Source organism: Arvicanthis niloticus, chromosome 1 (genome assembly GCF_011762505.2).
Source record: "Arvicanthis niloticus isolate mArvNil1 chromosome 1, mArvNil1.pat.X, whole genome shotgun sequence".
NCBI lineage: Eukaryota > Metazoa > Chordata > Mammalia > Rodentia > Muridae > Arvicanthis > Arvicanthis niloticus.
In genome coordinates, this window is record NC_047658.1 from 69,911,520 (window position 1) to 69,925,037 (window position 13,518).

The following is a 13,518-nucleotide window of genomic DNA, read 5'->3' on the forward strand; positions in this document are numbered from 1 at the left end:
TTCACAGCCTAAACTCAAACCCCAGACAGGGCAAGCTCCTTAGCATGGAAGAACAACACAATGTTGACTTTAATGGCATGGGTGTGGCCCTGGAAGCCAGACCTCCTCCAGACCACTAGGCAATGATGCTGTGACCCTCTGTATAATCTAGTCATGAGTTTACCAAACATTTTCACACCAATGACCCCAGTCTATCTGTAGGCAAGTTGTAAGATCCACTAACAAGGTCAGTAACCAATGCTCAAGTGTCCATGCCTCCCTGACTGCTGGCCCAGAGGCAGCCTTAAAACCTATTTCATAGACAAGAGACCACAGCTAGAGGTAGAGAGCAGAGCTCTTCTGGCTCTGTGCTCTGGGTGTGACTCTTATATTTTTGGTTGTGAGCCTAGCCTTTAACGGCTGAGCCATCTCTCCAGCCCCTGGGTGTGACTCTTAACTGAAGCCTGTGAGCCTGTATGGAGCAGCCTACGGTTCTGATGGTGGCTTAGCCGTGGACACAGGAGTGCTGGGACAAGTGCTGTCTCTTCCTGTGCTTTGCTTTTCCTGTCTGTATTTCTCAAGACAGCATAGTCCATAGATGGTTTCCTCTAAAGATATATGTAAGATGTCAAGAGCAGAAGGACCCTAGGGGTCACATAGCCCTGTCTCCTATTACCAAGATGGAAGCAAGAGACTCTGAAGTCTCAGGAACAGTCCTTGTCTAGGAAGTCAAAGTGGGGCCCGGGTGCCTCACTTTTGGAGTCCTGCAGGAAGCATCCTTCCAACTCAGTTCCCGTCATAACTAGAGGATAGGAAAGGAATCTTTATTATGTCAGCCTAAGATCTTATGCCTCGTCATCTTCACAGGCTGTGGGAATTGAGTGGGTAGGAGCGGGCAAGGCCCAGCTAGCCCCCTCCATCCCAGTTCCTGCTCAGGTCCCCCAGAATTAGGTCAGCAATGCCTGGCGTAGCATCTGCTTCTTCTGGGGTGTGAGGCGGGTAGGGAACTGGATGTCAAAGAAGATGAAGAGGTCTCCCTTCTTGGTGGGGTTCTCAGGCAGTGGCATCCCCTCACCTGGCACCATCTTGAAGTACTTAGGGCTAAGACAGGAAGAGAAGAAAGGAAGGCGCATAGAAGACTCAGCAGTGTCCAGTGGGTGCACACTACCCCAGCTCACAGAACTGCAGGAGTGCGCCATCATTACAGCTTCCCAGTAGATGGCCAGGTCTCACACGCCAGAACGGGCAGGAAGAAGCTGAAGGAGAGATTGTCTTGTTCCAAATACAACACTCCTCGAAACCCTTGCTCAAAGTGAATACCCTGCTGGCTGACCCCTGGAATTGCACGGCCCCCCCTTGGAAGCGAAGCTAAGTTGGGGTGAGAGTCAAACCTTCCCTTCTCTGAGACTTCTCTTGGAACAAGACTTGGGAGCTACTGTTCCATGCTCTGATGAAAGTTTTTGGGATGGAGACAAGAGATTGACCAACATACAGGGGCTTCCCATGGGTTAGAGAAAGGTGATCCCTCTGTAGGGTAAACACAGCCCATGGCTCATGGCTGGTGGATTTGAATCCATCCTTTCTCGTGACTACTTGGGGATAGGCAGGCAGACTCACTGGACGATGTCGTTGATGGGGATGTTGAGCAGTCGATCATCGAGAGTCTTCACCTCCACAGTGCAGCAGGTAAGAGCCTGAGGCGGGAGGGGGTAGAATGTGAGGGGTTTACACCACAGCCATTCTATTTAGAAGGCGTCTGGGAGTCTATCTGGGTTCCATCTCTGAGCTGGGCAGTTTGGTGATGACAGTGTAATGCTTTTGAGAGGCAGGGATGACACGCAGTATCTGAATGCTGCCACGCAGTAGGGGCAGCAGCTCTAGGGTGAGGTGGGTGGTGTGAAGATGCCCCAGCCAGGTAGGTGTGTTCACCCTGAGAGCTGAGGTACAGAGAATGAGTCAACAGGGGTACCTTGAGGAAAACCACCTGGACATGCTGAGACCATGAGGACAGCAGCAGCACCAGGACAAAGTGCAAAGATGAGGTGGGCAGGGAGGGGCTGTTGCACAGATCCATCTCATGCCAGGGAGAGAGCACAGGATGCTGCCTGCGACTGGTAGGAGTTGGTTAGGGGAGAAGAGATGAAGCCTGAGGCGGGACAAGTGGGGTTCATTCTGGGCCCCCATGTCCTTCGGCACTGTACCCACTCACCTTGCCCAAAGGAATGGGGTACAAGAAGAAGAGATTGTCATGCTCCCTGCGGAAGCGAGGGTGCAGCTTCTCCTTTACAATGAAGATAATATCGGCCGGGATAATGTTGGGGCCCTGGGCAGGAAAAGCCAAGGGATGACAAGTTCATTGCTTATATGAGTTGGTCAAGTTTCTGTCTCTACTTGTCTCCAGGTGTTCATCTGTGCAATGGAGAATTAGACCCAGTTTTCTAGAGGGAGGCATTCAGTGTGGCCTAGGTCCACCCCCTAGAGAAGTCTCCATGGATCACTCCTCACCCCCAAGTACTTCTCCTGAGCATGCTCAAAGTAAATGCACTCAGTAGTATGGGGCAGGGACTTCCTCAAGTGATAGCTGGACCCTGAGCTGGGGCCAGACAACGTCTCTGCCTAACAAATAGATACTCAGCAGTGACTTCTTCACTTCAGTAAGCCGCCCTGAACTCTGACCTCTCTTCTGGCCACTGAAGACAGAGAGCAAGAGCAGCTGCTGCTCCCAGGATGAAAAATAGTCTGATGGTCAGAAATAGCCATGTCGGGCGGTTGGGAGAAGGTAGCCAGAGTGGAGGATGTTGGCACTGGGTATCTATTTGCTTGCCTGCCTTCTTGCTTGCTTATGACGGGGTCTCACTCTGTAGCCAGACTAGCCTGGAATTCACTGTCACCCAGGCTGAACTTGGACTCTTAAGGCTCAAGTGATCCTCCTGCCTCAGCCTTCTGAGTTGCTGTGGCTTGCAATGAATGACCCAGGTTGAAGCATGATTGTTGGAAGCAGATGTTTTTCAGGTAAGAAAGGAACAGGTATGGACAAGGGAATCCATCTCTCTCAACTCTGAGCTCTCCATTACCGTTTCTTGTCAGCATGTAAGATGTAAGGACGCAGCATTCTAGTATAACAACAATGTTTTCCATAGGTATTTTAGTTTAATATTGTTATTAAGTAAATGCTTCTGAACATCTTTCTCCTTGGGTTTTCTTCAGACTTGCACCAAAGAAAACTGGAAAGACACTGGAGGGGAAGCTGAGTTCTCCCACCAGGGGTATGTGTGTGTGTGTGCATGTGTGTGTGTGCGTTCCTCTGTATGTGTGTGTGTGCGTGTGTGTGTGCGTTCCTCTGTATGTGTGTGTGTGTGTGTGTGTGTGTATGAGAGAGAGAGAGAGAAAGAGAGAGAGAGAGAGAGAGAGAGAGAGAGAGAGAGAGAGAGAGAGAGCAAGGGCATATGTTCATGTATGTGCTAGGAGGCTACAAATGGACAACTGTTATCCATCTTATTTTTGAGATAGGATCGCTCCTGACCCTAGAGCACATCGATTCAGCTAGACTGGCTGGCTAGTAAACCCAAATATCTCTGTCCCTGCCTCTCCAGCACTAGGCTCACAGAGGTGATCTGCTGAGGCTCTGCCAATGGTGCTTGGGGATCGAGTCCAGGTCTCCATCCCTGGGTGATATTGGGTCATCTCCTCAGGCTCTTCTTTCTGCTTTTTATGTTCATATTTTGAGCAAATTTCTTCCATCTTGGGGCCTCAGTTTTCCCACTGTGTAAAATGGTAGTGGTCCTCAACCTGAGGTCACAGAGGCATTGGGAGGCTCTGTCCCCGGGAAGGGACTCTAGGGACCAGCTCACTCCTCTAGGCCAGAACTTGTAGGGACAGGAAAAAATATAGACTCCTTCCCTCTCAGTCCTCCCACTACCTGGACCTGGTGAATGACCCGAGCCAGTCTCTCTCCCTCTCACCTGGTCCCCTTCCTTCTCAAAGGTGATGCGTGTGCCTTGCCTCCACCCAGGCCTCACGTCGATGGTCAGGATCTTGTCCTTGATAGTGGAGGAATACCTGTCTTCATTTAGCACCTGCGGCGACAGGGGGAGAGATGAGTTGTCATCTCAGGGGAAAGGCTCTGTGGAGTGTACTCAGTACTCATAGTAATGGGGGACCAGAGTCATTCCCACTCCTGTCCTGCTGCCACTTGATCTAAGAGCTTGTGACTCTCCAAGGCAAGGCATGTCCTCAAGTTGATGAAGCCATGGCCTGAGACATCAGTCACCACAGCCCTGGCCACCAACAAGAACACAGTGAAAGGTGCCTCTCTCTAAATCTCAGAAGTCTAGCCCTAATTCCAAAGTCCTCTCTATCCTACTCCAGGCTCCACTACCCTTCGGTGTCTATTACAAGATCACTAGAGATCCCAGGCTTCAGTTTCCAGGAAGTTATTGGTTGATATGGAGAAAAGCGGGGGCTGGTCACAAGCAGGCAGTGGACCTCTCAGAAGGCAAGAGACTGAGCCTCATGCAAAGCTTCTCCCACATTGTGCCTGCAACCCACGAGCTCACAGTGCCACCGTTGTACAGCATGGTCACAATGGGCAAAGGGGAGGAGGCTGAACCACAGGCCAGGGTCAGGCCAAGGACTGAATGTTGCAGCAACTACTCACAAGGGTCTTCCCTAAGCTGTCACCTTAGAGACTGCCAGACCACCTCCGAGCCCAACCTGAGGTCCTTGGGGTGTGGTCTGTAGTAATGCCTTAGAGTGAAATTCATACTAGACTCTTTCTACCCCGACTCCTCCACTTTCCACAGGGTGGGGCTAAACTGGGAAGGGAAGGGTCCTGTTACCATTAGCTAGCTGCAGAGATGACTTCTGTACCAGAAAGAAGGCTGAAGCCTTCTAGTATTCATCTTAAATTTCAGATTCTAAATTTTAAAGTCTAAAATTGCTGAGTCTTTTGACCTAAGATCCCATGATTCCATCAGAAAAGGTTGCCAAGCTTTCCTGTTAGGGGAGGGGAAGCTGACAGGGAGATGTGTGGAGGCAGATGTTGCCTGTTAAGAGGAGCAAGCTAAGGACTCACCCTTCGGGAAATCTTAATTTTTTTGGTGCAGCCAAAGAATAAGTCCTCAAGGGATAAATAGAGGTCTCGCTCAATTGGAGGGTCTTGTTTCTGGACTCCTCGGCCCCGAAGGCCCCCAAAATTCAAATCTATATCATTTCCTTCTGCATCAAAAAATTCTAAAAGAGACAGGAAAATTAGTAACAGAAATGATGTCCAAAGATACAGATCAGACACACAGACACAGAGACACACATACAGATGCACAGACACACGTGCTTACACAATGACACACACACAGAGACACATACACACATACACTGACACACACAGACACGCTCACACAATGATACACAGAGACACACAGACACACACAGAGATACACAAACACACACACATACACTGACACACACACACACACACACACACACACACACACCTATACCCCTGCTCAGTGCCCCAAGAATAAGGTTCAGCACAGCATTCCCACCTCTCAGACCCATGGACCAAAGGGCTGCTTTGTTTCATTTTGTTTTGGGCCTTGAATTCAGGGCAATCCTCCTGCCCCAGCCTCCTGAATGCTAGGATTACAATTGTGAGCTACCACTCTTGACTTTAAGAAGCTACTCTTGGGGGCTAGAGAGATGGCTCTTCCAGAGGTCCTGAGTTCAATTCCCAGCAACCAGCAACCACATGGTAGCTCACAACCATCTGTAATGGGATATGTTGCCCTCTTCTGGTGTGTCTGTCTGAAGACAGCTACAGTGTACCCATACACATGAAATAAACAAAATCTTAAAAAAAAAAAAAAAAAAAAAAAAAAAAAAAAAAAGAAGCTACTCTTAGATGCAGACTGGTAACCACCAGCCCTTGCCAGGTCCCAGTGCTTCTCTGGGACTCCCACAGAGTGAGGTGTTGGCAGCTCCTGCTGTGTGAACAAACTGAACCATCACTCTGAGTGCAGAGAAGATGCCATTCAGGCAGAGTGGGTCTGGACAGCCAGGCCACTCTGCCCTTCCTCAGGCCCCACTGACCTTCTCTGTCCCTCCCCATGACCATCCTAGACAACCCAGTCTCGAGCTCTCTGGAGTTACAAGCTGATATAAAGAAGGATTTGGGCTGGTCAGTGGCAACTGTGAGTGATCGACAACATGCTCCAAGCTCCTTTCTTCAACCTCACCCACCCACACCTGATGCCCTTGCCTTAACCTGATGGCATGAAAAGGGAGGGAGTGAAGGAGAAGAGGAGGGAGGGACAGAGGGGGCACTTCAGGTCTGTTTGGAGTACTGTAATCCTTTGGAACTCATTTTTTCTTTTTTTTTTTATTGGATATTTTATTTATATTTCAGATGGGAACTCATTTTTAAAGTCTGTGGCATCGGGTAACACTTGGGCTGCCCCATACCATTAAGTTGAGACACAGCTAAGCCTTTGGGAGAACCTACTTTATGGCCCATAAAGGCCAACAAAATGCTCACAGTTCTGTAGCTCACGAGTAATGAAATTGGGACTGGTGGAATATTTTAAAATAAGTCCTGTTTTAATTTTGGTGTGGTGGTTTACACGTGTGATCCTAGCACTTTGGAGCCTGGAGAATTTGAGGGTAGCTTGTGCTACAGAATGAAACCCTGCCTCAGATAAATACACAAACAATCCATTTTCTCTCCATGTTCTCTGTTTATTTTCATTTTTTTCTTAATGATGTATTTATTTTATATAAATGAATGCTCTATCTGCATGTATACCTGCATGCCAGAAGGGGGCATCATAGATGATTGTAAACCACCATGTGGTTACTGAGAATTAAACTCAGAACCTCTGGAAGAGCAGCCAGTACTCTTAACCACTGAGCCATCTCTCCAACCCTGTATTTATTTCTTAAAGAGACAAAATCAGGCTGGATGTGATGACTCACACCTGTAATCCTAGCAATTGGGAGGCTAAAGCAGAAGGACTGCCATGAGTTCAAAGCAGCCAGACTACAAAATGAATTTGGTCTTCCCTACAGAGTTAGACCAAGCCTAAGAGGGTGCAGAGATGGCTCAGCGGTTAAGAGCACTTGCTTCTCTTGCAGAGAATCCATATTCGGTTCCCAATACCCACATGTTGACTTGCAACTACCCCTAATTCTAGTTCCAGAAGATCTGATGTTTTCTGACCTCCTTGGTTACCAAGCACGTGTGTGTGTGTGTGTGTGTGTGTGTGTGTGTGTGTGTGTGTGTAGGCAAAACTGCCACACACATAAAATAAACAAATCTAAAACTAAAGAAAGAAAGAACAAAAGAAAGAAAGAATGAATGAAAGACAGACAGAAGGAAGGAAGGAAGGAAGGAAAGAAAGAGGAAGGAAGGAAGGAAGGAAGGAAGGAAGGAAGGAAGGAAGAGCTAGGTGTGGTGATGCATGCGTATAATTCCAGAGGGATCAGGAGTTCAAGGTCATCCTTGGCTAAGCATTGGCTGGCCTGGGAAACCTATCTCAAGAATAATAATAATAATGATAATAATAATAATAATAATAATAAAGCAGGCAAAATAAGTAAAAAGGAACCAAAGTTAACTAACAAGAAAGGCATCTTTGTAGCTGTATTCTTTCCCAGTAAGGAAAGGGATGGGCTGGGTTCTTACCGCTGAAGGGGTTGTCTCCTCCAAAAAACTCATGGAACACTTTTTCAGGGTTGCCATGGAAGACGTAGCCGGTTGTCCATGGAGTCTGGGATCCAAATTCCAGGGGAATCCCACCCTTCAGGCCTTCCTCACCAAATTTGTCATAGATGCCTCGCTTCACGGCTGTGGATACAAGTGACCTTGAAGAGGGCTCCAGGGCTTATGTGGCTGGAGAGCCAGGGGAGGTGAGGGACAAGGACATCTCCTCGCAGGCTGGAAGTCTCTAGGAGACAGAGGGTCAATGTCGCTCTGTGTGAGTGTCAGAGCTATTCATCTATCCTATAGATCCTATAGGACAGCCCAGAAAAGCAATGAGAAAAGCCTGCGTGGGTTGGGCTTCTGAGAGGAATTGAGAAACTGAGGGTCAGGTACACACCTGGGTTTGACTTAGCTCAGTCTTGGGAGGGAAATGTAAAATTCTAAAATCTTAAAATTTTAGAATATAAGAATCCTGAACTTGCAAATTTTAAAATCCTGAAAAGTCAGGGCTGGGGAAGCCACAGTCTAGCTGTTCTAATAAACAGTCATATCCCCAAGACCATGCCCTAGAGAAGCCAGCTGGGCAGCTGGTCTTTGCCAGGTAGTGTCACCCTCATCACACACAACTGATTTCCAAAGGGTGAGGTCTGATGGCTCTAGGCTTTTTCTTGGCCCTATGTTCCTGCTGTCCCTGGAGATAGTCTGGGAAAATAAATCAGAACATCCCTTCTGCCTCAACCCTCTGTCCCCAGCAGCCGGCATCCTCCTCCAAGCCTCAGGAAGGCTCTTCTCTGCCAGCTCTGGCAGAGGAACTCACCCCATCTCTGCACTGCCTTGGCTGGGCGAGCGATAAGCCCATCCACCTGACTTGTAGCAGCCTGGTTTGCCCTTAGTTTGTCTAGATGCTGGGAAGGAGGATTGTTTCTTACTCTCTACTGTTTCTTACTCTGCAGAAAACCTGACAGTCTAGATGCTTGAGGAATGGTCTTAATGGAGGGGTAGCCCACCACCACTCACGGTCGCTTAACACATCGTAGGCTTCTGCTATTTGCTTGAATATCTCTGGTGCAGTCGGCTCACTTGACTTCAATGGGTGATTCTTCAGGGCAAGTTTCCGGTACCTAAAGGGGGAGGAGAGGAAGCCTTTGCCTCTGACCTGCCTCTGAGGGTAGAGCATAGCTGGGGACTGCTCTGCTTCCTAGCTTTGTTATGAACCAGGGAGAGCGGAGTGGCACAGGTGTCAGTGGCTGTGGGATGTGTTGCTTGGATCTTTTAGAAGAGAATCTGGGGCAGAAAGCACAGTTGGCCCACAGCCTAGGCAGCTGCTCCCTAGCCTTCTCTCCTAAGGCTGCTTGGCCCCTTAGCTGTCACAACTGAGAACTAAGTACAGCAGGGATTCAGTGATGGTCCACCTTTGAGACACAGAACACTCCCAGATTAGCTTCTTATCACTGTGACAAAATACTGTTTGTTAATGGTTTTCATACATAGGTGGCTGACTATTGCTTTCAGGTCGAGAATCATGGCAGGAGCCAAGCTGCCTGCCTGTATGGCAGCCAGGAAAGGGACAGAAAGAGAAGTGGGAGAGGAAAGGGAGAAAAGAGTAGAAAGGAGTGGAGGGGAGAAAAGGGGAAATGGGGACACGGGACGGGAGGGAAAGGGAAGGGAGAAGTTAGGAGGGAAACAAAAGGGAGGAGAAACACAGAGGTGGGGCTGGGGACAAGACATCAAAGGCCAACTCCAGAGACCCCACCCCCCAAGTAGTCCCTTCCTTGTAATAGCCCATTCCAATATGAAGGGATTAACCCATTAACTAATTGATTGGTTGATAAATTAATGATGACATTTACACCCTCCTGAGCCAATTGTTTCCTATTGGCACAACCTGCTAGGAACGAAGCCTTTAACCAATGGACACTTCATAGTCAAACCACAACATCCTCTACCTACTTGGCTTGAAGACTCCCCCACAGGCCACACTTAGCTCCCCTACCTAAGCCTCCTTCCCTTTCTAGTCAGAGGTCTGGAGCCTACACTGCAGCCTGCAATCTCCCTGTTTTTCCCAGAGTCGGTTCCTGCCATACACTGAGTACATCTAATTCTGTCTCAGTGTCTACTTTGCAGAGGACCATGGGCTTCTCGGTGCATGATGATGGGCCCTCGGGTCCCAACAAGCCCTGGCACTTTCTTCCACCTCTGGGTTCGTTCTTGCCCCACTTACACATCTGCCATCCCACCACTCTCCCGTGGGGCGACGGCAGCATCTGAGGATACACAGTGTCAAGAGAGATCGAGTGGATGATCTGTGGAGTTTAATAAAGGGATCATTCACCAAGGCTCAGGAGGGAGACCACCCCAAAAGATAGTCATGCTGGGGGAGGGGCATACTTCCCCTTCTGTAGACCTAGGAGTGAGAACAGGGAACTGTGCTGAACCCTGAAGGGTGTGCACATGACCTAGCGGGAGCTGAGACCAGTTAAGGGATCTGAGCCCTCTGGAGAGGGTCCATAGGAAGGGGCCTGTGATGTAAGCACTGAAACCCGATCTCCCCCTCTCTTCCCCGCTCTCCCCATCTCTTCCTCTCTCTCCCCCTCTTTCCCTCTCTCTCCTCTTGCTTCCCTTCCCCTTTAGGAGGTGCGGGGAGGCATTCGACCAAGGAAACCTGCCGCTGCAGGGAATGGCAGGGAACGCAAAAGGAAACCTCCAGTCTGAGTCGCTGCTCTGTCCCAGTTTGACCTCACGTAGCCCCTGCTGGGTCTGATCAGAGCTCCTGCTCCTGCCCAGCCCTACCACACAGGCGTCTGCAGGCTGAGCTCATCTCCCACACAGCTGATGTCCATTTCCTACCAGCCCACTTCCCTGAGCCACAGACATCTGTGCCCTGCCCCTGTATCTCACCATCTTCTCCCAGGCCTTGCAGTTCCGCAGAGCTCAAACAGGACCTCCGTTCCCACTACCCCAACCCATTGCCACAGCTGAAAATCTTTTTTTTTTTTTTTTGTAAAGAATTATTTATTATATGAGTATAGTGTAGCTGTCTTCAGACACACCAGATCCCATTACAGATGGTTGTGACAGAGGACCACCTCTCCTGCTACTCCACCCACCTCATCTGTTAACACAGTCTCTCGGTGACCTGGAACTATCCAAGTAGGCTAGGCTGACTGTCCAGGCAGTCCCAGGAATTCACCACCTTTGTCCACCTCCCCAGAGCAGGTTACAAGCAGAACACAGCTTTCTTCCTGTGAGTTCTGAGGATCCAGCTTGGATCCCCTGCTTCCAGAGCCACCGCTTTACCATCTGGGTCCTCCGTCTCCTACTCCACATGTTCTTTCTTTCTTTTTGTCTCTGTCTCTGTCTCTGTCTCTGTCTCTGTCTCTCTGTCTCTCTCTCTCTCTCTCTCTCTCTCTCTCTCTCTTCTTTCTCTCTTTCTTTTAAGAGATGAGAAGCTGAGGCTCAGAAAGGTTGAACTGCCTGAGTATGTTGTACTTGTATGTCTTGGGGGTTTCTATTGCTGCGCTGAAACACCGTGAGCAGAAGCAGCTCGAAGGGTTTATTGTATCTTACACGTCTGCAATCAAATCAAATCTTCCAACAAAGGAAGTCAGAGCAAGAAGTCAAGGAGGGAACCTGGAGGCAGGAGCCGATGTAGAGACCATGGAGAGGTGCTGCTTATGGGCTTACCCTCTGTGGCTTGCTCAACCTGCTTTCTTAAAGCATCCAGGACCACTAGCCCAGGGATGGTACCACCCACAATGGGCTGGGACCTCCCCCATCAATCACTAATTAAGAAAATGCACCTTGCCGGGCAGTGGTGGCACATGCCTTTAATCCCAGCACTTGGGAGGCAGAGGCAGGTGGATTTCTGAGTTTGAGGCTAGCCTGGTCTACAGAGTGAGTTCCAGGACAGCCAGAGCTACACAGAAAAACCCTATCTCAAAAAAAAAAAAAAAAAAAAATGCACCTTGCCTACAGGCCAGTGTGGTGGGGACATAACTTATGTCAAGTTGACATAAAACTAGCCAGCACACTTGATCTTCTGGTAATTGGGCTATCCTTATCTATTTGCCAAGGTAACCATTCCTTTGATGAGTCCCACTGGCCAGTGAAAGCCCTAAGCAGTGGATGACATCATACACTGCACTGAATTGTTCCCAATTGTTTAATGAGTTTATCTGACTTCACCATCCCCACTGGACACCCACTTGCCCCCCCCTTCAGTCCGCACAAGGCCTGGCCCAGGGAGGAAGGGATAGTGACTGATTTCTGATTCCATTGGTCACATACAAGCCCCTGGGATGGCAGTGGCATTTTCCTCTCAGGGTTGCTGTGAGGATTAAGTAAAGCAATGATGGAAGGTTCTCAGAACAGCACCTGCATGCTCAATACAAGCAGCCAGTGAACCCCAAACCTCTGGTTGCCTCCCTTTTTCTTTATACCTTTGATGACAAACTAATATCCAAACGCAGTGTCACTTCTCCAGCCCACTGCGGAGTCTTAGTCCTCCCTCAAGCCTTGTCTTTTGGCTTAATTATCAGGACAGCCTCCTTAAAGCCCCTCACCTCTCAACACAAGCTTCTGTAGCACTGGGGACGTCTCCTTTTATAACAGTACACATTCCACAGCCAATGGCCTGCACTGTACCCAGCCCAAAAGATTAGTGCTCCATTAATATTTGTCCAAAACTTCTTTTCAAAGGAAAACTTTAAAAGATCAAAAATTTGAGAAACATTGTCCTAGATGCCCCCCAAAACACACACACTCACACGTGCGCATGCACACACACACCCCTTTTCTTATACAAACAGGACCTTGCTATGTAGCTCAGGCTAACCACAAACTCACTATTTGGGGATTATGAACATGTACCATCTCACCCATATCTAGACTGTCACAAAGTCCCTGAGACTTGACAGAGGTATCAGAGATGGAGGTCAGTCTGTGACAAAAACCTATATCATGGCCAAAATGAAAACTGTAACAGCCACTTGTCCAGGTCATTTCTGTCCACACACCTGTGGTTCTCTATGAGACTCAAGATAAGGTCCAAATGGTCCCTTTTCTTCACTTCACTGCTAGGAATTCGGACATCACCCAAGAAGAGCTAAGGGGCAGGAATACTGGGCATGGAAAGCCCACTGAAGCACTAAGGGTGTGTCTGAATTTCCAGTCTGCGTCCTGACCAGCACAAAGCCAGATGGGGCATACAAGTGGTGAGAGGCGCCCCTTTCCTCCCCTAAACTGCACAGGGAAACTATTTGGCTGGCATCAGGGTGGGGCTGCCTCTGCACATGCCAGGCTAGGATCCCGCCCACTTACGCCTTCTTGATCTGGGCATCCTCTGAGTTTCGAGTGACCTGGAGCACAGCATAGTAATCCAGCCCCATGGCTGGTAGCAATGGGTCTGTTTTTCCTCAGACTCCAGCCTCTGTTAGTCGGCGTTCTGTGGTTGCTCCTGACAACCACGAGTGGCACCCTGGGAATTGTAGTCTTTCCATCTTGAACAAATGGCCCTCGGGCGCTCATAGCTGGTTTCGTGATCCCGATAAAAGTCACACAGCTCAGAAACTGGAGTCTCCAAGCGCCTTTTTGCTTATTTTTTAAGTACAACAACCGACTTTAATTTAAAATATTCAGAACAAAACTGGTTGTACTGGTGCAACATCTTTAATCCCAGCACTCGGCAGAGACAGTCATGGGCTGGAGGCCAGCCTAATGGACATAGTGAGTTTGTTGTGGGTCTGGGGTCGTTCAGAGATTCACTGACTCAGTTTGGTTTTAGTAAATTAGAGGCTTTTGACCAAACCAGAGAGAGTTCTTCAGGTATGACACAGGCTATTGTT

General features: G+C 48.9%; 1 protein-coding gene across 2 annotated transcripts; it reads right to left on the minus strand.

Annotated features, from left to right (window-relative positions):
* Positions 1–782: 782 nt before the first annotated feature.
* On the minus strand, positions 783–13,152 carry Dnajb13 (DnaJ heat shock protein family (Hsp40) member B13). Of its 2 annotated transcripts, none has more exons than XM_034517241.2 (8): positions 12,995–13,152; positions 8,693–8,796; positions 7,658–7,819; positions 5,054–5,211; positions 3,942–4,055; positions 2,189–2,302; positions 1,597–1,673; positions 783–1,080 (listed from the first exon to the last, which is right to left on the minus strand). In XM_034517241.2, the coding sequence occupies exons 1-8, from the start codon at positions 13,060–13,062 to the stop codon at positions 927–929; spliced, it is 951 nt and encodes a 316-aa protein (XP_034373132.1). In that variant the 5' UTR covers positions 13,063–13,152; the 3' UTR covers positions 783–926. The 2 variants fall into 2 exon arrangements, with proteins under 2 accessions (XP_034373132.1, XP_076794919.1); XM_076938804.1 differs by having other exon boundaries at positions 783–1,235.
* Between the last annotated feature and the right edge of the window lie 366 nt (positions 13,153–13,518).

Coding starts and splice junctions, on each gene's coding strand:
- Dnajb13 (XM_034517241.2), bottom strand. CDS start 13,062: ATGGGGCTGGATTACTATGCTGTGCTCCAGGTCACTCGAAACTCAGAG. Junction 8,797..12,994: donor GATGCCCAGATCAAGAAGGC/GTAAGTGGGCGG, acceptor CTCCCCCTTTAG/GTACCGGAAACTTGCCCTGA. Junction 1,081..1,596: donor CCCATCAACGACATCGTCCA/GTGAGTCTGCCT, acceptor TTCCTGTCTTAG/CCCTAAGTACTTCAAGATGG.